The 26,360-nt window shown below is 39.0% G+C and overlaps 2 protein-coding genes across 2 annotated transcripts in view; one reads left to right on the top strand and one right to left on the bottom strand.

Annotated features, from left to right (window-relative positions):
* The window catches only part of LOC105565451 (histone deacetylase 4), a 145,665-nt gene that overhangs the window by 12,753 nt on the left and 106,552 nt on the right, over positions 1-26,360 (top strand). The window contains exon 2 of the mRNA XM_012018671.1: positions 3,002-3,128. The gene's annotated coding sequence lies outside the window, so the exon portion shown is untranslated. The remainder of the gene's footprint in view (positions 1-3,001; positions 3,129-26,360) is intronic.
* LOC105565487 (cytochrome c1-2, heme protein, mitochondrial-like) lies at positions 19,928-23,146 on the bottom strand. Its single transcript, XM_012018733.1, has 3 exons — positions 22,729-23,146; positions 20,805-21,076; positions 19,928-20,173 (listed from the first exon to the last, which is right to left on the bottom strand). Exons 1-3 carry the CDS (start codon positions 23,144-23,146, stop codon positions 19,928-19,930), a joined length of 936 nt encoding a protein of 311 aa, XP_011874123.1.

Raw genomic sequence — 26,360 nt, forward strand, 5'->3', positions numbered from 1 at the left:
TACGGATAAGTTTATACATTCGACACCTATCTTAGTCCCCCTTGAAGCCATACAACTTTTGCCTGAAACATTTTTCTCTACGACCGCTCCCTGCTACAATAAGTTACGAGGGGTGATCGATTAAAATGGGACACCCTGTATATATGTAAATTTGCATTCTGGATAACGTAATGTTTTCATACATATAAATGAAAAATGCTACATCTTGAATCCATGGTTTTTGTCAGGCGATTTATTTGCGGCAGTCTATCTTTCTTAAATTACAAAGCGAGTTTATTGATAATTTTAATATTCAACGCAGCCGATGTGTGAAATCGCTACGTTTCAATTTTTGGTGCAAGCTGTATACGGGGGAAACCATTTCTCTCGTTTATACGTTCACGTATTGTGATCGATCGAGTAGTTTATTTTTATACCTCGGAAGTGAAAAACTATAGCATGTCGTGAAACAATAGTCAATAACGCGGGATACGTGAGATCCCCCCGCTTTTCTTTTTTTATCGAATCACATGCAGCGATGGCACCGCCGACAAGCGCCGCACGATCTGCCCCTTGCGAGCAGTTCTCGATGGAGGGGAACCACCAAATTATTACGGGCAGACGGTTATTAGCTACGTGGCCGCTGATTATTAGTTCGCCTCGTGAATTCGGACTCTAATTAAATTGGTTTATCGCGACCGCGGGATATTTCCGTGCGGTCGAGTGTGCTCTTGTATATACAAAGAGATTGTTGTGCCCACACAAATTATTCGCAGGAGACCATCTAATCTTTCGGGTGCAATTAACGACAGTCAAACTTAGATCTTGCCAGGAACAAGTATGAAATCGAGAGATGGGTTTAACGGGCACACGTATTACTGACATCCTTGGACAGTCTAATCCGAGGGGTAAACCACTGAGGACATTATAATGTACAGATTTGCGGCAGTACTGGGCATTATTAGGCATTTTTTGGGCATTACTTTGCTCTCGAAAAGTCAATCAGTGGATTTTCATTGAAAACAGTAAGTAGTCACTGATTTGCACTTATAAGTATATCACTGAAAGTCGTGTATACTTATAACCGTAAATCAGTGACTACCCTAGTATAGCACAGTGCATTGGCTAAACATTGGCCCGATACAACCAAATATTGAGCCAATGTTTAACCAATGTTTGGTCAATGCACTGTGCTACTAGGGTAATGACTAATGACTGTTTTCAGTGATAATTCACTGTTTGATTTTTAGAGAGTGGGCATTAGTCCTTGCTGGGGCATTATAAAGGTAAAATGAGATAAAATAAGATAAAACATGACAAATAAGATACAGTAAGATAATAAGCTAAAGCACTGCCCACCTTAGTAGGCATTGGTGTACGAGATTTTGGTCAGCGGTTCACCCCTCGGTCTAATCGCTGATTACATTATTACTTATTTTAATAATAGTGGTCGTGATAGTTTTAATTGACTTTTATTCTCACCCGCAAGGTTGTTCGAACCTTGACTTCGCGGCGCAAGATGGAAAGATTTACGAATCATTGATGCACAATGTTTATCCAACTGAAATTGAATGGAAATTAGCGGTGAAGTTAACTCCCGGACAAACTGCTAACTTCTAAAATGGTCGAGCGACTTGCTCCCCGCACATTCGACCGTATCGCTTTTGGTCGCGCCCGATTTGTCGCGTCGCGGCGTAAATAAGTCAGGAAAGTCCCGAGGATCATCGGAAGATCCAGCGACAGATTCCTCGTCGCCCTGTCGCGCTATCCCGATCTGGTTCTGCTTCGTTCTATTTTAGGACATTATACGCGGCGGCAACTAGGTCAGCATTGAAATAGTGCCCGTGTGATATCACAGCCGCGGCGGATAGGTAGGTTTTAGAATGTTTTTCCGCCGCCTTTTGTTATCAGAATACGTTTCCAACTCCGAGCGTAGGTAGCGCTAAAAATTACGCATTTACTGTAAGTACGTAAAAAAAAACAAAGCTGATACTTTATAGCTAGTGTCTTCGGAGTGTTTTGTTGCGCAGAAGCCAACGACGTTGTGGAAGGTCGGCAATTGTTGGCGCTTAAAAATATCTTTGCAGTAAGGAATTTTTTCGAATGTCACTTGGCAGAGTAAATGCGTCCGAAATTAATATTTTAGCACAATCTTTCGCGTGTCAAATTTTCGAATATAGATACAGTATCGACATCGATATACGACAAACAGTAGAGGAAAGTCCCCTATTATGAGATAAACTCCTAATATGAGACAGCGGGGTATCTGTTAAATTAATGGGCATCATCTGTTGAATTCACTATGAATTTATTGTTCTTGGAGCGAAATCGGTTTAGTAGAAAATTTATCGTGTAATCGTCGCGAAAAAAGAGACTTGTGCTTGAATTTGGGCGTTGAAAACCTGCTATCTCATATTAGAAACTTATCTCATCATGGAGGACTTTCCACTGATTCACAAAACTAAAAGTGGATCCTGTTCGAACTAATTATGTAATATCGAAATTGTGAATATTCAGGTGTTCTCAAGTCGCCTCGTAGAATCTTTTCGAAATATTAAATACGTTCCAGCTTTTCCTCAGGCTCACATAATTCGTAAACTAATGGCGACTGTCGTTTTTGCAACACGCTTTGGTGTCTTCATATAAATATACCTAGATGACAACCACGGACTTCCTCCTCGTAGCTTGTGCCAAACAGAAATTCCGGTGTATCATGGAAAAGGTCTAATGCGCGTCTCACGGGTCTCTAATTGAACCGGTGTTAACATCAAGACCGCCGCGTAGATAAATCAATCATCTTTCATGCATGTACAATATAGTCATCGGGATTAAATCTTCTATAAATCTTTCTTACGTTTCGCCGCGTTGGACTAACGTTGACCACAGCTTCTGTTTTACAATAACCATGTCTTTATTTTTTATTGAATATATCCGATATGTGTAGTTTATAATAAAATATTGGAACTTTTGTGTAATGCGTCGCCAGGTCCTTTAATCTCGCATTCATTTCTATCTTTTCCAGAAAGCTGGTGCCATGCGGAGGTAAATAGTGATTGAACGTCCCGAGAGGGTAAATGTGCGGCACGGTGGATATTCAAACACCAGGATGACCAGCGAGCATCCGTCGACGAGCGCAGTTGCAGCGAAAGGTATGTGCGTTTGCACGTGTGTGCGTATTTATATAAGTACGTATTTATATTTGCATACAAGACAGAAAGAGTTTTCATTACTTGCGGTAACGTTTAATCAACGAAATCACAATTAATATAAAAAAAAACGATAAGCAGCTTTCTTTGTCCCTCTCTCTTTGCCTCTGTGCGATATTTTTCGGATAATTAATGCGATTTGATGAGGAGGATTAAATAATGTTAGACTCAAAGACCGAATGTTGTCCGCCGCCCAACGCATTTAAATTTATGCCACATAATCGTCGCGAGTAGCGTCACAAAAAGGTATAATCTCTATTTATCTCCATTATTTTTTGCGCCGCGTGGAATATCGATTCCTCAAATTGCATCTCTCGTATTGACATTGAACTTTGAAACTGGGCGTACTTCCGGTTAATTAAAATTTTAGTACCGCAAAAATTGCTACATTTATGACAAGGTAATTAGCATAAAGTACAATTTTTATAAACGCCGAGAAACCGAGTTTATTAAGGTCGTATTGATTTTGGGTTTTATAAATCGTGAATATATTTCATGATTGCGTACGCCAGATAAAGTACGATCAGGTAAATTAAATGCAAAATGTAACAAATTTACATGGAAAATGTATCGCTGTTGCGGAACACGCTCGTGGTACGCGTCATCGATCACAATTTTCGCGTTTACTCCATCAATACATTGAATAATCAATTTTCATTGCGCGCTCTTTCGATTTTATTGACAAAAAAAAAAGTTGCGCGAGTGAGTGGGAACATTTTGGAGATATGTCCGACAGAATTGTCAGAAAAATACTGCCTCGTGGCGAATTTACGTGTGCGCGATATTTTCGCGAGTATTTTTCAAAGTCTGGCTCCGCTGCTGTCCATGAAACGTTTTTGCGTCATGCGTGCGCACAAAGAGGTTATCAATTTAATAAAAAATAAAACTGATACCTAGCCTGAAAGAACACGTGTTAGAAAAGTGTGGAATCACTTTTTGATAGCCGCACTCGTAATACTATGAACGACAGAACTGTCTCAAACGCGAACAAACGTGTAACGTGTAAAGTTAAGTGAAAGTTAAACTCAAGTATTTAATTAAGGGCCAGTTTTTCCAATCTCTTGGTAAGCTAACTAATAGTTAAATTACATGTCTAGCTTTGTAGAATTTGTAGGAAAAACGAAAACACATGTATGATTTAACTATTAGTTAACTTGTCAGAAGTTTGGAACAACCGGCCCTAAATTAAGTATTGAATAAAACGTTGAAGTTACAATGTTGGTATAAAAGGATATTACAGATGTCTTTAACATGTAGATTGTTTGATACATTTACTTTTGTCATGAGTTGTGCCTTTAGGACGGAGACATCTAATAATTAGATCTGAAATTTTCGAAGTATAAAATAAGTAAAATTCCAAATTTTATTCGACCGCGGCTGGCCGCATTAATTAGTTAACCGGTCAATTCAGAAAATTTATTGCGAAAAATATTACCTTAGCCAGGGTTTGAACCTGGACTTTACTTTCTAGGTGAACGTCTCATCGAATCGACCACTCAGGCATGTGGTAATATTTCTCGCAATAACAGTATAAAGATGACATCCTCGCGTCTATTTTTCGACTTTAATAAACGAATATTCGACGAATAAAATAAATGATTCTGAACATTGCATCACTGAATAGGTAATGACGTTTTGTCGTATTTTATTAAATTTTGCACGAACAATCGAAACCATCGAATTAAATTCGTTAACAGATCAGGCACCGACGTTTCTTTAGCAAAAGTATTAAACAGGTTGTCTGGAAACTGCAGCGTAAAATTGTATGTATAAGTGAATTTCGTACATCTTTCAATATTTTAAAAGATTTCTCTCTTTCATCGTCTTTCCCGTGTCTTCCGGTGAGCCCGCTAACGTATCACAATCCGTATGGCGAACGAAAATTATAATCAATAGAGTATCGCGGCGAGTCGCGGAGACACGCGTCTTCGTCGTGATGCCAAGAATTCCGGAATGCCGCTTACATAGCACGAATTCCCGACGGTCGGTTCGAAACGCGCGATTCAACCACCGAGCCGACGACGAGGATACCGTGAAACACAACGCAATGTGCATTCGTATTCGTGACATCCGGATAACACGCCCGTAGTGTCAGATTACCGTAGAAGCACGAAAGACCCTTACCCGGGGACCCTAGGCTTCAAAAGGAAAAAATATTTCCATGTTTTACTCCTATTAATATTTCCACATAGAGCACTTGTATAATTACTACACAATAATCGTTTGCTTATTCTGTTTGTTGAGGTAATATTTATCAGAATCTTTTCAAGTACGCGGAGAGAGAATGTTCTCTTTTCAAATTTATCCTGAATGCAGATTATTTGATAAATTTGCTTTTATCATGAGTTGTGCTCTTATTTACATAGGACAGAGACATCTAACAATTGTAGATATGAAATTTTCGAAATATAAAATAAATAATTCTTTTTGCAACATGTAATCGTGGGAGCAACGCGGCATTTCGAAGGACTCTATGAGAGGTTTTTGAAATTTTACCATACAGTTTGCTAGTAATTATATTTAGTATACATCTTATTAGTAAAATGTAAGGTAAAATTTCAAATAACTCTCATAAAATTCTTCAAAACGCCTGCATATTCATGAACATTGTCCCACGATTACATGAATAAAATTTAAGAGAAAATTCTCTTCGTGTACATTTTCCAAGATATTTATTATCTTAGTTATCTTAGTTATCTTAGTGGTTCACTGCTCATCGTGATTGTCCTCTTTCAGTTTCTGATTTCTCACTCTCTCTCTCTTTATGGCTTTCACCATTTGGAGACTCATGTGAACATGTCTTTATGACATGATTAATAAATTCAATAAAAGGTTACACATTGGATATTTTCGCACGAACACCTGCGTTTGGCTCGCATGGGCCCTCTTCTCCCCCCATCAAATTTATTATCTTATTTGTATATTATGTTATCTCAACTATAATTGTCGTTTAAATGACAATGTAAATGGTACTTGCAGCGACCTTCGAGTCGCTCTCTTGATACAAGACTTCTCGTGACATCTCAAGCAGGAAGCCCGCGAGATCAGCTTGCGCCAGGGATTCTAAAATATCGTAGTCCGCCTCTGCACGCCCGCACGCTCCGGAATATTATTGTCCGGCACGGCCCCCGAAATAGCGCGTTTGTTGCGCGCTGAATTTGCGCGCACGCGGCCACGCCGTGCCGCGTACGTAGGTACATATGTACACGCTCGGCATTATATTAATAGAGCGTGCACTTTTGCCGCGCGCCGCGATGACCCGTGCAATACGATGGGACCGCAGCGACGTATTCAACGTCACCGCGGCCCGAGATACGCCGAACGAGGCGATCGCTTGAGCCGAACCGAAATACATTCGTCTTCGCGCGTCTCGCACTTATAAATCGCGCGTTTCACCGTGGCGTTTGCGCCGGCGCGAGTCGTTTTACTCGAAACTGTCACCCGTCACGCACGTGTATATTTTGACAAAAATATGACGAAAGTCACAACCAGCCCAAGAATTTCCCGATGATATCTTACAGACAGACTCTTCGCACGCTTTCTACGAATTTCTTCTGACAAACTTGACCTAGGCGCCGATTTTTCTAATTATCTATGAATGAAATTAAATTCCACGACTTATACGTGATAATCTTGCGAAAGGTGTAGCTTTAATCGTATTTAAATTGAGGTATCAACATATAAGCGTGAAAGTTGAAATTTCAATATTTTGGAAACGCACACATGGAGCCTCGTCGTTGTACAGTCTTGTTCATTAATGCTTGGACCTGCATTTTTATCAGAACGTTTCTCATCTACACAAATCACTGAGTTTCTGTACGTATGTACTACCGCAGACTTTTATAGAAGCTGTGTCAACTACAGCCTGAAACTCATCGATGTATAGATGGGAATAAAGATTATAAAAATGTGAATCCTACACTGAAAAAAAAATCTGATAGATTTAACCAGTCGTCTGTTAGAAAATGGACGAATCAGAATTCCCTTTAGGATTTACCAGATTTGTAGTGAGGTCTAGCAAACTTCTGGTTATGAAATATCTTTCGTGGTAAATCCTATAGGAAGTCTGGTAAATCCTGAAAGAATTCTGATTCGTCCATTTTCTAACAGACGACTGGTTGAATCTATCAGACTTTTTTTTCGGTGTAGTTAAACCGCGGCCCAATGAATGAGACTGCACTTGCGGAAAATCGTAACGACATGCCTTTAAATTTCCATTCGGGTGGTTTTCGTGTGAATAACGTCGCTATCCGCGCGGGTGTACGAACGTGACGCGATGTCACTTGCGAGGATCAGCCACGTCGACGCTCGCCTATAATGCACACGGACGCATTAAATAACGCAGCCGGTCAGGCTAATGAAGCGCAGCGGAGACGAGGTGAGTTTGCACATATCGAGTGCGCTTCTATTTTTAGCCAACGCCATATTGCGTTACGCGTTTCGTAACTACTACCGATACTGGGTGCTCGATCGCATCAACTAGATCCGTTAACGATTCTATTTACTTCGCACATTTCATAGGAGAATTGCGCCCACTTTGTACCATTGTACACTACGGACAAAGACGAAAGGTAGAGTTGCCGTGCAACGCACAGAAGTACGTTCTATGTGAAATTATCGATAATATTCATTTAAATTCATTTACAGCATTCATAAATATTTTGATCGCGAACAGTGTTCCAGGCGGTTTTTGTTTTAAACAGAGGAAACTTGGCTTCGCATCATTATTCATTCTTAACGGTTTAATTAGTGTTATTCAAATATCGAGCTACTAATTAAATAACGCGCCTCAATATTTATCAACGCCTCGATCGCGCTTAATAATTTTCCCGCGGTTTATCTCCCGATTTTATTGACAGAAAGATGCAATCCGCGCGCGGGAACATTTTGGAAATACGGTCAATAGGACTGGTCGGAAAAATACGGCCTCGTGGCGAATTTACGCGCGCAGGATATTTCCGCGAGTATTCTTCAAAGTCTGGACTTCGCCGCTGTCCATGAAACTTCGGCGTGACGCACAGACTATTTCTATTTAACAAAAATATAAGTGATGTCTAGTCTTGAGAGAACACGTGTCGTGAAAGTGTGGAATCGCGTTTTAATAGCTGTACGGTGTAGGCGGGACAGGGCTCGATTTATATTCACTTAATTAACTTTCGAAGCGACATAGGATATCGCCCGGCATAATTACTTCCACGGATGCTTTTATATGTAAATCTTATTATCTCTTCCAGCTAATTTATTCAATGTGTTGAAGCGCGCGAAACAAAAGAGTCTCGAAAGGGAAAGAATCGGGAAGAGAGGATCGTTCAACTCTAGTCGCATAGTTCGCCCCTCGGTGTGGTGCGACGATCTTGATGTGCGATTTCAATTAATCGCCGGCGTCAATGGGCCCCGAATCGCGTCTCTCCGCGACCTTCGACTCTCGTTCGCAGCCGCGTAGGACGCTCGAACTTGACTTTGGTAGACCCCCGTTGATTTTGGCAGGCACGCACGTGCGGCTCTTTAGTTTACTCTCTTTTCGCGCCTGACGGTCCGATTCCGTGACGATTTTCTCAATATCAACCGCGTGGACTCGCCTCGTTAATTCGGTAAGGCCCGGTTTCGCCAAACGTCGCTTAACTTTAATCTCAGTTTAATTCACGTTCGTCTCTTTCTAAAGTAACAGTTGGAAAGAGACAAAGAATGAATTAAGCTAACAAAAGTTAAACAACGCTGATGAAACCGTAATCACGCTTCAAATTTCCCTAATCTCAACCACCGGAGAGAATTTTCTCTTAAATTTGTCCTGAAAATCATGTAATCGTGGGGCAGCATGGTATTTTATAAAATAAATAAAATTTCTCCTGAACATTGATCGAACAAAATTACGCGTTGCATAGAAATCTGTCGAGGGCGAGGGCCTTTGTCGAATCTTGCTTGTACAGAGAGAATTTTCTTTCAAAATTTATCTGAAAATTATGTAATCATGAGACAACATTTCGAAGAATTTTATGAGTTTTTGAAATTTTATCATACATTTTACTAGCAAAACGTATAGTAACTGGCGTGACACTTCGAGGTAGCTTATGAGAGTTTCTGAAATTTTACTAGTGCAATGTATGATAGAAGTAGGTATACATTTTACTAGTAAAATGTATGGTAAAATTTCAGAAATACTCTCATAAAATTCTTTGAAATGCCATGTTGTCCCACGATTACATAATTTTCAGGTAAATCTGAAGAGAAAATTATCTCTGTACAAGCAAGCGAGATTCGACAAAGTCCCTCTATGCAACGCGTAATTTTGATCGACCAATGTGCAGGAGAAGTTTTATTCTCCTCATTATTTTCGTTGTTGATAGTTCAGTAGATTTAGCTTAAAAGAATTTCAGAATGATTACAATACAATTTTGTTCTTACTTTTTCTTCATCATTTCTTTATCATTTCCTCGGAGATATTTTACTGGACATAATCGGAGCAAAGCTACGAATTTCACTCGGCGCGTTTTGACGAATTAATCGTCCGCCGATGATAGTTCGCGCTCGTCGACGGGACATTGTACACTTTTTAAGCGTCCGACGCAACGAATAAGCCAAAATAACTCTAAGCAGGTCCCACCGGGCCAGGATAATAATATGAATGAAATACTGGCAGCTGGGTGGTTGGGTAAGAAGCTGGTGTTCCTCGAAGCCAGCTCACACCCTTCCCCGTTCCCCATCCTTCCGTTCTCCTCGGTGTTTGTACGTCTCTTTCCTCGAAATTAGAGGACGCTGCCTGAGCTCTTCTGGCTTATCTCCACATGAATGAAGAGAGAACGTCCTGGCACCTGGATCCGTGGACCGGTTAAGGTAGCGCGGACATTTAATCCGTGAATGATCGCGCGCGGTCAGAGAAAGACCTCGCTTTAAATTAAAATACCTGCGGTATCGCCGAGCAAGATATCAACGCAGGTATCAACCTCTTTCATTGTACACATATTGCGAGAACAGACTATACGTCTGTGACGTCTGTGTTCGCACTTTTCTACGAATTTATGATCTCGACACCGACATCGTAGATACACGTATCGAGCAATTTCAGTTTACTCTTTGACGGCGGGGCGAGGGGGAGGATGAAAGCGGGGTGCCCTGGCGTAAAAGGTCTGCCTCGTGACGACAGCGATTATTACGACACACCGGCAAGACCTCCCACGGATCGAGCTGTCGCCGACAGAAATATATTGTTTGTCCGGTCGCGAGATATGCGGGAGACGTTTACGACTATTATTAATCGGAAGTGTTGTGCCAAGTCGTCGAAATAAACCCCGCTCGATTATCTCTCCTGTCGTGCTTTTATATCCTCCGCGTGGCGTACGCGACTCTAAGCACGGCGATAACGATTTTATTGGACGCGGAATCGTCCCGCCGCGCGAGCCCGATGGCGGGACCTTCATTCTGGAGACGAATCGTGTGCCCCGATGGCATCTGCCATTTGGAAATAGTTTAGCCAATACCAGTCCCGACGGTGATGCGAGTCCAATTTCGAAAATTTTGCTATAATCGAATTGCACTAGTTTATTTTGGAACTCATTGAAATTCGTCACGTTCTTAAACTGAGGTTGCATCGTCTTTTCAGTACAAACATATCTATGTGATGTATCTTTCTGCAATTTTTTTATTTCTATTCTAGCACTCAATGTAAATTAGTTTGTATATTAAAGGTGAACCTGATCGTACAATAGCAGCTGTAATTTGTGGATTATGATTTGAGAAGTTTAACAATTAGTCAATATATTATATGTATATAAATATTAGGTGTTTCACAGATGATGAAAGTGAAATTGTTTCATCGAACGTGAGGTATTTTGGAAATTATAAATACAAAGTACAAATTTATATAATTCCTATTGAAATCTAATAGTCGGATTATTAGGATTATTAAGGCCTACGTCCACAAGGCTAGAACTTGGTCCTAGCATCGTGGACATAGGCCTTTAGTGGTCAGGGAAAACTGGGAAAACCGAGAAAAGTCAGGGAATTGTAAAATAATAAGAGAAAACTGTGAAAATCGGGAGAAATCAAGGAATGTATTAATCTAAGATGAGATAAAATTGCTGTGATACCGATTCTAAATTTTCTAATTATTTCTTCAAGAACAAGGAGGGCATTAAACAAAATTTTTTAATTCTATAGCTTAATTTCTCAATTATTATAAAAAAGTATCAGAAATATTTTTAATGGTTTCTTAAATTTTGCAGTATGTGGTTTATCATTAACAGAAATAATTAAAAGGGAAAAAACTATCTACTAATAACTTGACTTTTGCACAGATATGTGTTAATGACTTTTAGCAAATCATTCGCGGCAAGGTTGTAAAAAAATTATACAAAATATTTACAGTGCTTCAGTAATTATGCATTTTTAAAAAATGTAAACGGATTTAGAAGAAGAATATTTTGCCTTTATTTGGCATATAGTTATTGCTGAACGTTTTGAAATTATACATATAGTGTCAAAATAGAAAAAAAATTCTCTAATTAAAATAATAATTAGAACGTACTGTTTTTGTAAGATGATTCAATTTCAAGCAAAACAAGGACAGAATATTTGTTTTAATTGATACAACATTTTAATTCTTTTTTGTTCTTATTCAGTGCGCCTTTCAGGCTTCAGTCAGGATATTTTTTGAAAAAAATAACCGGAAAAGACCGGAGAAAGTCAAGAAATATTTATTTATCGGTTTCGCTAACAAACCTGATCATGCAACGGAACAACCTTTCACGCTTTTTCTTCTTTATGCACGTCTAAGACAACGGTTATTTTTCGGATCTCTCGCATCGTTTGAAGTGCGCATTTGAGAAGAAGGTCTGCGATTCGAATAAATGGTCGGAAGACGAGATTTTAATGGTTCCTACTCTTAACCAATTCGTTTTTTTTTAGCTTATTGAACTAACTATATAGGCTATCTCGCATCGCGATCGTAAGATACTGGCTCGCCAATAGAAAAGTGAGCATAGGTAAAAAAAATAACAGAGAAAGGAAGGGACAGGGAAGGGATAGCGTGATCTTCTATTTTAATGAGCGGCTGCGTTGGCGCGCGGAAATGAGAGACGGCCGGATAATCGGCGTGGTTTCTCAAAATTGTAGCACTCATATAAGCTCCTAAGTGTCGACGAAGATACGATTGAAAGTGCCAAGATTTTCTTCGATCGCAACGACGACGCCCCGGAAGACTCACTTAAGATCGTTAAGTGTACGCTCAAGCCAAATTTAACTGACAAGTAAATTCCCGAGAGCAAGACAAATTAGAGATGATAGAAACTCTCTGTTAGTCAAGTGTTTATTTCGTCTTATCCGAGGGAGAATGTGAAAATACAATAACTCCGATCCTCCACTGCATTTATTCTAAATTTATGTATTGCCCCATTCCTATTTGCATAATAAGTTTACGGCGGAAAATAAACTATTATATACGTACACATATCTTATGTGCTAAAAAATAGACCGGTTTTATCAGATATTATACCGCTCATTTCACCAATGCAGTTAATATTAAACTGCTCTAAAGTATTGAATATCAAGATTGAAAATAAGCATTAATTATCAGAACTATTTTTATTTACTACGATGCATTGGAAACTATGTATTCTAATATAACTGACACGTAACTCAGTCAGTAACTTTGAAATAATCGATATGGAAGAATTCCACGACAATTAAGAATCACTGGAACTCGCGTTATTTTACTTTCAAATGACATAAAATAAATTTATCCATAAATATGGGACAGGCATTAAATTGCGAAAAACAATGATCGCTTTTTTGCAATAAATAAATTAAAGTATGCTACGCGGTTGCAATTCAAAGCACGATTTCCGAAGTTTTGATAGTTTTACAAAAGGCATGGAATTTCTCAGTCTTCCCGATGTTTAATCAAGCGCGATTATAATCCGCGCGAGTAGCCGAGAGCCAAGGTAAACATGACTTTGATCCCCCCGCATAGTTTACGAGAATTCTATTTTGACGGATGACTATTTTAATTGGAGACTCAGCAGAATCGGGCGGCCGCTCTTAGCGCTGAGCGCGCGGCGGAGATACGGACTTGGACATTTCACGAGCGTATTTTCATCGTGGCCGCAACCATATGGCCATATTACCGAAAGTGCGAAGTTATTTCCGACCGGGGTCCACTATTCTGAGAGCTCGACGTAAGCCTCTTCGGATACGGGGTTTGTTACGGAGGGGTATCTGGCAAGCGCGCGCGCGCGAAATGCCGCGCGATTTTACGAAACACAATCGTCTTCGTAGATAACGACGGGCGACGTTCGGCAGACGTGTTTGTCTGACGTCAATGCGGAGGTTTCATTCAAAAACAGATCTACGCCGGTCTACGCCGCATCTTTGATTTGTTTGCGCATTCGATGAGATTTTGCATGAGAAAGACCACGCTATCTGCGACAGTATTACAAACACATTACGTATGTAGATTTTTAAATGGTGTCAGTGTCCTTTAACCTAGAAGCTAGATCGCTGATAAAAATCAATGCCATGCAAATTTACAAAGGAATTTTACTTATTTCTGGGTAAATTTGCGTGAATTTTCATGTTTTTACAGAAAATTTGGATTTTTTCCCTTCGATTTCATTAAAAATATAGGAATATTGATATGAAAAATTAATTGCATCTGGTATTTTTAGTCACATAATTTGTAAATTAGTCTTCAGTTTATCCATACACTGAAAACAATTTCTGTAGGATTACAGGAATTCTGGTAAATCCTAAAGGAATTCTGGTAAATCCTAAAGGAATTATCTGATTCGTCCATATTCAACCAGAAATTTTTTCAGTGTAACATTTCATATACGTGCTTAAATTTCACTTCTATACAGTAAATTTACAGTCCGACATGGAATTTTACTCTTTTGTTAGTGATATCGCAGTATTTCAGTAAAGTGGAGTGAGCGCAATAGAGAATTTCATCATCCTAGTATGCTGTGCGCGCCGTAAATTTACAATCTTAAAAGGAATGTTACAATAAATTATGTATTTGTAACATCAGACAGTAAACTGAAAAATTATTTAACGGAAACATAATTTCATTTGTATGGTAATTTTGACGTTTCGAAGTAAAATTACAAATCATTTTAATAGCGTAATTCGAAGGTTAAAAATGACCAGCGATTTTCACAGTAAAATGAGGTTCAAATTTTTATCACTGTAGAATGGTACATAGATTTTTTACTACGTGTACTAGAAGTGACAAAACGCGCGCATCGCGCGCGCAATTGTTGGTTGAGCATTGTATATTTTTAAGAATTTGTATACATGCAAAGAAGTAATTGTATGCGCAACGTCAATTTAAAATAAAAAGTAATTTATCACTCACTGATACGATTCGCAACAGCAGAGTTGTACATCGTTAACAATGTACGTAACACTTATTCGAATTCTCGTTCGAATCGTTTGAACAAATAAAATAAAAACACAGAACAGATGCTTTATTTTGCACAAGTAACAAATAACATATTAAATTGTAAGACACTTACCTCACCATTTCTCCGCCGTTGCCCGATGCCTCCTGGGCCACCTCCTCCTCTCAGATTCCCTTGTTGCACTGACACAACACTCGCGAAAATCATCGATCGCACGAAATTTCGGGCACTCCCGTACGCGATGTGAAATACCGCGAAACGCACGAAATATTATTAACAAATATCGCGTGACTCTCTGTCATACAAGTTACTCAAACTAAACAACGTGCATTTTTTATTCGGAAGAATAGGATAAGGGATAAAACGCTTTTAAATTGGCGATATAAAACGCAACGCGAGCATCGGAAGCATAATCTGCGGTGAGGAAGTAGTTATTAGTCAGTAACGAAACGATATTTTATAATCTTTGTCATTTAATCTAATCCTCGAAATAAATTATGTGAGTGAAATTTCCAGCGATAAATAGTGTACAAATCAATAGCGTTTTGTCCCTATATTCATCGCGATCGAGTCTTGGAAACCGATAACGCGAAAGTAATAACACGCACGGAGCGACTCTCGCTACTGCCTGCCGGCTCGACGTTCGGCGAGCGAGTGATATTAATAAGTCCGCAGAATGATACACAAAACGTAGTAACAGTTACGGAACAAAAAAGGCAACGAATTCTCAACGTTCATTGTTTTTCTCTCGGTGCGGTATTGTACGACGTTACGCGGGCCAATGTTTACCTGAAGGGTCGCGTTCTCATTCTCTCGCCGAACGTCGAGCCGGCAGGCAGTGGCGAGAGTCGCTCCGTGCGTAGTATTACTTTTACATTATCGGTTTCCAAGACTTGATCGCGATGAAAGGAAGGATAAAACGCTATTGATTTGTACACCTTTATCTCAGTAACAAGTAACGTTCCTCAATTATTAAGTTTCTACAACTTGTAATGAGAAACGAATTGCGTGTTGAGGCGACGGCTCTTTATCAACGTATACATAGATATTTCACGCGACTAACTCATCTAAATTATGAACCGTTGTACTTTGACGTGGTTACATCTCATTTACGCACCGCGCTTTTAATTGTCTATCGATTTCGTGTAATCTGTTCCATTTTTGGGAAAAGAGAGAAATTTTTACGATTTCGGCGTTCGCGCTGTAATTCGCTTTGTCGTTCTTCGCAACTCGAACGGGCAAGAAGTAAAGTCGCTTATCGCACGTCGTTACACTCTGTAAACGTAATCGGAAAATTATCTCGATTAACTGTTGCAATTAATAACAATTATTTATCGCTGGAAACTTTGCTCACATAATTTATTTCGAGGATTAGATTGAAGGACTAAGATTGTAAAATATCGTTTCGTTGCGGACTAATAACTACTTCTTTACCGCGGATTATGCCTCCGATGCTCGCGTTGCGTTTTATATCGTCAATTCAATAGTGATTTATCCATTTCCTATTCTTCCGAATCAAAAATGCAAGTTGTTGGTGATATTTCGTGCGTTTCGCGGTATCTCACATCGCGTACGGGAGTGTCCGAAATATCGCGCGATCGATGATTTCGCGAGTGAGTGTTGTGTAAGTGCGACAAGGAAATCTGAGAGGAGGAGCAGGCCGAGGAGGCATCGGGCAACAGCGGAGAAATCGGTGAGGTGAGTGTCTTACATATTTACGTTATTTGCTACTTGTGCAAAATAAAGCATCTGTTCTGTGTTTTTATTTTATTTATTCAAATGATTCGAGAACGAGGATTCGAATAAGTGTTAGAGACAAAACCATACGTATAAAATTTTGTGAGTTTATATTTAAAAGGAAGACTTTCAGTATTCTATATAATTATTTTTATAAATTATTTTTTGAATATAAAATAACCTATTTTTTTAATGTAAAATATGAAGTATATTTAGTACAATAATTTTGATTTTACACAATTCGTCTATAATAATCATACACATATTTGTATCTTTACAGTTTAACACATATACCTAGTTAACGATGTACAACTCTGCTGTTGCGAATCGTCTCAGTGAGTGATAAATTACTATTTATTTTAAATTGACGTTGCGCATACAATTACTTCTTTGCTTGTATACAAATTCTTAAGAATATACAATGCCCAGCCACAAACTGCGCGCGCGAATCGCGCGTTTTGACATCTCTAGTTGATGTAAATTTCATGTATAAATATAATATATTCACAAATAAGAAATTACTATTGAATGTATTAGAAAATACACTTTATGAGTATAACGTAATGAAAAGATGATTGTGAAAAATACATTAATCTTTTTAATTAGAACTGTTTCATTTACGAATATATAAATGCAAGATATATAGTAAAGAGAAATAATTATTAGCATTTAATTGAATTTACTTCTTTAAAAGAAATACAATTTTATTTTATCTATTTTTTATATACACATGTATATTGATCGATATATAAGAAATTTTTTTTACTCATCGTGGCACAGCTACGAATGAGAACAGTTACATTCGCAAATAGTTACCGTAGATTTGTATACGAAAAGCAGATATCGTATTGTTAGTTTTGTCAAAGATAAGTTAGCTAATAAGAGGAGGATTAGATAAGATAGCTTTGATGTTGGAAAAATATCGATCAGTCGATAATATATCAAGTACAGTAATTTGTATTGTTTACTTTGCAATACGCAATTTTTTGGCTAAATACTTTTCGAACGTGTATTTAAGACAAAGCTGAAAAAAATTGACTATAAACAGGCCTTATTAGTGTGCACTCAGTGCGCACCAGTGCGAGCAATCGAATTCGGTATAAGATCACGATAATCCGGCACGGTTCTTCCGCAACAGTCAGCGGAATGAACAAAACTGTCACATAAATCATAGATGTTCAGTACTGGCTGCGAATATTAGAATACAGCCTCTATATGCGATGAACATAGTGAACAAGCAATAGCGAAGCTCTCGCCCATGAATTTTATACTGCTAACAATAATCGATTAAAGTACAACATAGCACTCTTTTCGGAGTTGGAGAATCAATCCAAGTAAATAGTGAAAAACGACACTCTTTCAAAAAGTGAAATTTCACTCCTTTCGGACCGGCAGTATTTCCATTATTTCTTCGAGTAAAATCTCGCTCCAAGGGTGAGATTCCGCTCCAACAAATTTAGAGAATCAATCTAAGTAAATAGTGAAGGAAACGGCACTCTTTCAAAAAGTGAAATTTCACTCCTTTCGGACCGGCAGTATTTTCATTATTTCCTCGAGTAAAGTCCCACTTCAAAAGGGCGAGATTTCGCTCCAGAAAGTTTAGAGAGTACTTCGAAAACGCGACATTCATCAACGGCGACGCAATTGACATCGAGATCAATCAATTTCTTCGTGAGGATTTTTGTCCAAAGTGACGTATATTTAATCGCGATCGCGTCGTGTGTGCGCCGAAGTAGTAAGGACAATAAATTATTCGTACATCGACGACTTCCTTGTTTGCTGTTCAACGTCAGAATCCGGCGAATACGACGTATGACACGGCTCTTTCCCGTACAATTGGTCTCGCACGGTTGGTTTAAATTCGCATGACGTGCGTCGCCTTTTTGGCTTTTCGCTGCGCGAACGAGCGGTTTATATCAGTTTTACTCGCGCGAACGCGACGCGGATTGGCCGCGCAAATAACGAATTGGCCGGACACCTTGCTCCCGCGTGTCCGTAATATCGAGCTTTCATCTCGGGGAAGTTTATTCTTGTCCGAGTTACGCCAATTTCCTCTCGCGCCACGACGCGTCGCATGGCACGTCGGTCCCCACCGGGTTAATAGTAAATTCCCGGAGCGATTGACGATATTTCGAGATATCTGCCGCGTATCTCTCGGTCCTCGTCGCGCAGGTCTCTCCCTCCCCGCCTCCTCCTACGGAGGTGCATTCAAAAACAGCCCCGGCACGAGATTGGATAATCTCGACATCGCCCGGCGTGTCTTGGCGACGTCAATGCGGAGGCTTCATTCATCGTTCCCCGTATATTTTTGATTTCGCCCTGCCGCCCCCCCCCCTCCCCCCTCCCCCCCTTCCGTCGCCCTCGGTTCCCTCTTACGTCCACAGGCCTCACTTGTTGCTGCACTGACGCATCGTCTATATATAGCCTCCCCCCTCCCCCGTCGAAACGCCCAATATTATTTTCGACATTCTATTCCGCTGTCGTTCGATCATCGGGTTCGAGAGGTGAACGAGGGAGAGAGGAAAAGAAAGAGAGGCGCGGGCGAGAACGTCGTTATATATACGGCGGCCGCTAAAAATAGACGGTGAGGTGTCGCGGGAAGACGCGGGGGTGTTATTACAGGCGAGATAGATGGATTCGCAAGCGACCACCGGTCATTCCGGAGTTAACGACTCGTGTGAGAGACGACGTTGATGTTTGTTGCCTCTGAGCGCGCGCGCGCAAGCTCCTTCTATTTTTAGACGGCCCGATCGGCAGCTATACGGGCATCGTCAAGGCCGCGCATTGCGAAACGATTATCGATGTTGGCGCATGTTACTGCAGTCGGTCCCTGGATCCATCTGTGTTCTTTGTATACGATTTTGCGCGCGCGCGCTATTCCGCGATCAGCCCGCATTGGCATTAGACGGGGACACGCGAGAGTTGTGCGTATTTATAGATTGCGCTCTCTCGTATGTACGTACGCGAATGCACATGCTGATGCAACTTTGTGGAGCCACGTGGACGCTCGGTTCTAAGTAAGGATTCGCCTTACCGTCGCATCCAATTAACATCTAAAGTTTGCCTCGGTAAATAACGAATTGAAATGCCGAGGCGGTAAAAATAAACCAGGTGCCCGCACGCAGAGGAGAAACCGAATTGAAATCTATCCCGAGAATAGAAATTATCGAAAAATTGACGTCTAAATAACGGCTCTATCTTTATGTTGAACTAAATCTTATAACAAAAGATGTATCTGTTTATCGTCTTCTGTTTTAAGACAGTGCAATTTTATTTGGTACTTTAGTAGGCTGTTTGAAGAACGCTGTTTTATTATATGTACAATTGATTGCTATTCCTTATATACTGACTATACGTATTGATTATACTAATTGTACGTACGTATCATTTAGCATAATCAATTTTCCCGAAGAATCGATTTTGAACTTGCTCCCGTAGTTTGCTCCTTTAATATTACGTCTATGACGATCTTTGACATTTCTTTCGACCGAACATTCAATTCATTCGGATCTAAGAGACAGGCTGTTGTTAATCGCGAGTTGAAACTTTTATGAATTCTTGAAGAAGTAACTTTTCTCGGTCGGGCGCTTCCTAATGCCTCAAGAATGCTTCCTAATATCTTCCCTTGGGCACATATGCGATCTGCCTGCTCCTCACGTGCGACCAAACGTATCTCGTATAGTGAGCGGCCGAAGCTAGTAATATAATACAGATTCCCATCGCCTTAATAAACATCCGCTTTCGTTCGTCCAAGTTTTGCGAGGATGTCCAGCTTAAAAACTCGATCATGTCCTTTGCCATTTGCGACGTCGTCGATGGTGTGCCGTCGTCATAGTCCACCACTCCTTCGGTTAACATCTACACATGATTATATGTCGTAATACGTCGTGGCGACTATCAAATGATAGGTCGCGCAATTCAAATTTCATCAGTATGAAAGATTAATCGGTAAAATAAACATTAACGATGTTGATTTGAATAATGAAATTGTCTCTTGATAAGCTATAATTCGGCACACTCGTTACCTCATTGACATTTATCTCAAGTTTACCGAGTGAACAATTTGACGGCTGTTTATCTGTAAACTATCCGGTCATTGCTATATTGTCCTTTGTTTCCTTATCTCGCCATTATCCTAGCTTCTCTATCTCTTCAGATGAGAGAAAATTCAATTTTCTCTCTTCTGAAGGGAAGATCAAAAATATATTCTAAGAGATAGAGATTCTCAAGGCTCATTGACGGATACAGGCAGAGTTTTGTTCGCTTAATTTTAAACTAATTCGAATTAATTTTAAACAAATTTACAATAACAAAAAACACCGAAGTATTTACGACTGATTGTTAAAGATCATGTGGAAGAGATAGTGCCTGATATAAGACTTAGATAATATATTTTACTCCAAATCGAGGATTTTATTAGTGAAAAAAACGAGAGGAAATCTCGGATTATCTATATAAAAATACGCGGAGTAATATCTTTGATACTCACTGGCGGCATATTGATTACGTTTCCAGGAAAATAGGCATTAAAATGTTGATGGTCGGCTAAAGTTATGCCCGCTGGCGGCTCCATCCATCCCGTCAGCAAAGAAAATAAGTAATTTCTACCGTTCCACCTAGCAAAGACGATATAGGTCAGGTCTGGTGGATAGGCGCCGAAGTTTACCGCTCGGGCTGCTTCCTCATTTGGATAAGGAGGTGGCAGTAGATCAGACAATTTTCCAGGTCTCATGTAGTAATTTCCTTCTTCGTCGGGTCCATCTCGAATCTACATATTCGGATGCGATGTACACGGAGAGAATTTTCTCTTAAAACTCACCCTGAAAATCATGTAATCGTGGGACAACATCTTGGCATCTTGAAGAACCTTTTCAGAGTTTTTGGAAATTTTCGTACGTTTTACTAGTAAAATGTATACTAAGTATAATTAATAGTAAAATATATGGTAAAAGAGTGAGAACAAGTGTTCATAGGCAAATGGCCCCGTTTCTTTCGCATTCGATTTTGGTCACAAAATAGGTATCGAACGAAAGGTCTCGTGAAGCTGATTACAAATATGTCGGTCTCAGAGTGTATCTATTTAACGTTCCAGAGATATCGAGCTCCAAAGGTTTCATTCCGTTCCAAACAAATGGTTAATATATGTCCAGACGGCTTCATCGCTTACGTCCTGAGAATTTGTGGAGCCCGATATCTATGGAACGTTAACTGGGTACATTCTGAGACCGACATATCTGCGATTATCTTGACAAGACCTTTCGTTTGGCAACTGCTTTGCGATCAAAATCAACCGCGAGAACAATGCGGCTTATCTTGTTCTCATTCTTTCAAAAAAACTCATAAAATTTGAAATGCCATGTGTTGTCCGATGATTACATGATTTTCAGGATAAATTTTAAGAAAAAACTCTCTCCGTGTAATAATACTATTCTGTTTTTGCTATTACACGCTACTTATGCCACTCGATCTCATTGTGTTGTCCCACGATTACGTGATTTTCAAGATAAATTTTAAGAGAAAATTCTTTCCGTGTATTATTCCATGAAGTGCGAACCGAGTAAAAAAGCGGATAAAGTTTTACATTAAAAAATTAAGTATTTCTCAAGAATGATTGCGTATATACTTTAATTTAACTTGAATCGTGATTAGTTATTATTAATGCATAAAACGTCTCTAAAACACTATTAGTGTGTTTGGGGCAAAATTTGGGCAAAAATATCAAGAAATGACAAAACCAATAGATTACATGGTATTTCATTTGTATTATCTTTAAATTACTAGCTTCAATGCTTGCGATAAATAAAAAAAATGTAGTTCGATAAGACATAGCCATTGATTAACTTTATATCGAACAATTTTACACTAATAAACTGATAACATGGTCTCACGATAGCACGTATCATTATAGTATTGCGAAGTAGAAATTGAACATTTGTGACAAGTACAGTTATTTTCTATAAAATTGTGACAGGACAGTCACCATACTTTGTATCAAAGAACCTTTCAATATTATTTCGATGTATGCGGGCTACGAGGATCTTTTTCTACGCGTTGCTCATTATTTTTTCATCATTATTACGGAAAAGAAAATGTTATGACACTTGAGAAATATTTGGTGAATTTCACCGGAGTAACTAAATCATCTCCGAACATCCAACTTCGCAAACACTTGGGCCGTAACGTAACCGGGCAGAAACGTATATTTCGCGCCGCGCGGAGTGGGTAGCTAATCTCATTTTTGCGTCGACGGAGAACGGTCCCGGCGAGAGCCAACTCGTAATTGAATTACGCGTCGTCGAGTACGGATTCGAAGTCAATTACGAGAGCCGCGAGAAAGAGGAGGAAACGAAACGCCTACGGCAAAGGTGGAATCTGCGGCGGTCCGGTCCGGCGCGGGATAAATTCAGGCCTACCGTCTACCTCGTACTCAGCCGCGATGGCCTTGACCTCGTCCCTCGTGTGCGACACGTCGATCAGATCCATGAATCGCACGTAGCGCAAGCTGTGGCACGTGTGACATACGGTTCTGTAGACTTGCCAGCCCCGTCGCACGGCCGAGTGGTCCAGAGATTTCAGGTATCTCTCAAAGTCCCAGGGATAGCTGGGCGGATGCGCGTCGCGCCCCATCGCCTGAACCGATCGGTCCAGGAAATATAACAATGCTCCGCAGGTGGCACCCGCGCCCACCAGCACGCCTAAGCCATGCCTCAGAATTTTCCCCCGCTTCCACTCGACACCGTTGCGCCACGTGTAAACTTCGCCGGGTCGCTGTCGTTGAAAGCCGCGTTTTATTCGTGATGAAAAATAGCTCTTCGTCAAGAACGTAGCCATTTTCTCGGAGACAAGACAGTCGCGGGGAAAACAATCGATGGTACAGCGAGTCACAAACTGTGACTATACGGGGTGTTACGCGTTATATTTGCATAAATCTTCTTTCTCTCGCAACTGTTGAATTTCTATCGTTGAACTGATTTATTTTAAATTAACTGTCAATTCGCGTCTTTGACTCGTATTTATGGTCTTATTTATAGCCTTTCTCGCTAAGGAACTTAATTGATACTAATCTGGAGACGCAAACCAGTTCGATAGAGATAAATCCCAAGAATCTATTCGACCTCACATTGTTTTTTTTTTTTTTAGATTTCTATGTGTAATCACATTTGAAAAACTTATCTAAAACCAGTTTTGAAACACGATTTGATTTAATAAATAGACCGTGAGAATTAATCCGATATTCATCGCGTTATATTTGCAGTCGTGATTAAACTCGAATGCGGTTTGTCTTGAGACACGGCCTGGATTTTATTTCTCACGATTCAATAATTGATTCTTAAAATACTTCACGTACATATGCATGTATGTCAATAATATGATTTATAACATTTGTTACGGCGTATTAATCAAACGTTTTTGATTTATTAAAAATTTATTAAAATTGCAATTCTCTTAAATACATTAAGATCGCACAGTTTCTTTCGTGTTTTAGATAAAACCGAAAGAAGAGGAGTGTTACACGGAAATAATATAATAACAAATAAAGCCAACGGCACACGATACTGTTTTTCCCTATCAATAAGGATGCAGAGTTTTAGACAGGACTCAAGGCTAAATTCTGATTGGCTCTCGTAAGCAACCCGGTAGAAAAAAATAGTATCGTATGCCGTTGGCTTTAATTTATCAAAATAACTCTTAATAAATTTTATTAAAATAAGTTACTGATTCTTTTCAAATGGAGTCGTTAATAAATTAACTAAATTGTCGTTAGTAGAAAGAATTAATTAATTGGTACGTAATAGTTGAAATTTGCTACTAATACATTTACACGCCTATTAATACACTCAAAATAAACTCTCGTGTCAGTTAGTAGCCACGTAACAACATTTTTACTCGAACGGGGCGAACCATGGCGACGCTAACGAGGTTCGTTAAATGTGGCGTAAAATACGTATAACTGCTCATTTATCGAAATGAATATAAAATGAAACGAATAAAATACACGGCGTACACTTCACCTTATAAGATATTAAATATTTTGTGGTAACGAGTCTGACTTGCGTACGACTTTGTGTTTGTTCGGTGGTGTACAGCAGCGCGCTGTCACGTATAATACGCAAGGTCGCCACGTGCCGTGCTGTCATTCGAGCAGTGAGATTCGAGCGGGCAGTTAACGACGCAAGCCGCTCTGTGTGTCATGTTCATCATTATTTTTTTTAACAGCTACAAATACTACAAAATATTTATTGTTATCGTATCTCGCAATTATTAGTAAACAATTATTAATTTGCGCCTGACAATATGTAATTATTATAATTCGTAAACGTATACGACCGCTTATTAAAGCAGATATTTCGAGCAATTTATTGACACCCGTGGATCTTACAAAGTAGCAGAGCGAACGACGTTTCAAACAGAATCTTAGGCAGAAGGCTCTCGTAGAGCACGAGCAAACGCCGATTGTATGCTTATACTATATAAGTGATGGGTGAAAACATGGTTTACTACGACTGTAGTTATCAATTGAATACAATGTGTTTTTTCGGGACAGGAATCGAAACGATAGAAAATAGGGACAGTATTTTGTGACATGTATGGGCAATAATTGTCTTACTTAATGACGCTTGAATTTAGATCTATTCCATTTCCCACGTTTTGCGCTAGTTTAAATTTTGGTTTGAAATCTATCCACCATTCTGGGATTGATCACGCGTAATAATATACGACTCGCTGTGTTCGAGTTATTAAAGTATCGAGAAGTCGTGTTATATCTATTAAGTATTGATTTAATTAATTTACCCCTGCAATGGAAGAAACAATGTGTAGTACATTTATAATATTTGTGAAATATTGATAAAATTTACTGACTGACATACGGTCCTGGTGTTTGTGTAGTATCAGGAAAGGTCGCGCATAGTATTGTCATTTGAATATCGGAACTGAAGGCAAATAGCAGCGCGTGCCGTTTCGTGTGTTTGTTCGTCGTATTTTTCATCGAAACACAAGTCAAACACTAGAAGACGCAAAACGCAATTATTTTCTACGATTAGCTACTACCTGTCTCTGTGATTAATTAATCACTGTCTATACTTATTGGCTATTGATTGATACGAGTATTTTGTGCGATTTATTCTTCTGCTAGACATCGGGATGAGCATTATAATTTATCGTGATTATATACGGACAATAATTTAACGATTTATTTTAAATGTATCTTATAATTATATGGATAATAATTTAACGATATTTCAGTGTGTCTCGTATCGCATCGCATTGATCTTTTTATTCATTTGAATATAATTTGCTCATTACTTTCAATTTAAAAGCGCGAGATAATATTCAATCCAATCGCTGGGTCGAATGATACAAGTTATGAAAAATCGTAATATATTATTTTTTAATAATATATTTTTGAATTTATACGTAAATTCGAGAGACATTGCGCACGCAGTACAGTATTACGTCAGTATATTATCGGTTAATTACATTCATTAATTATTAACTAGAGAGGCTTTATTAATCGTATCATATTGAAATTTTATTAGACTGTCAATATTATTTTCACATTTTTCAATCAAAAACAGATTGTGTACGATCGTACGGTTGAAAATTGGATTGATTGTGAAACGAATACTAAGTTGTAATATATTTAATTAATAAGTTATAATAAATTTAGTCCTGTATTATTTGTCATTTGCGAAAACTTTCTGCCATTTGAGATTTTATTTGTTTTGTTAATTTGCAAAACTCGCGACTGTCGGTATAATATAGTATGTAATAGCAAAATGCGTATGCAATTATTACCAGAAATGTCGCGCAAAGTACATAGAAATTATTTTATTCTAATGATTAATAAACGGGACAAATTAGTAGGAACATTTAATCTTAATAATCTTAATTAATTACTGCCAATTGATTGAATATTTTATATAGGAATTGTTGAGCGCAAGATTTTCAGAAAACGTAATTGAAATAACAAAAATATTTTAACAGTCTTATTTACTTAACTTTTTATCATAAACTTTTATAACACCATATTATAATTATTCAG

The sequence above is a fragment of the Vollenhovia emeryi genome, unplaced genomic scaffold, assembly GCF_000949405.1.
Source record: "Vollenhovia emeryi isolate VEMERY1.0 unplaced genomic scaffold, V.emery_V1.0 DF939152.1, whole genome shotgun sequence".
NCBI lineage: Eukaryota > Metazoa > Arthropoda > Insecta > Hymenoptera > Formicidae > Vollenhovia > Vollenhovia emeryi.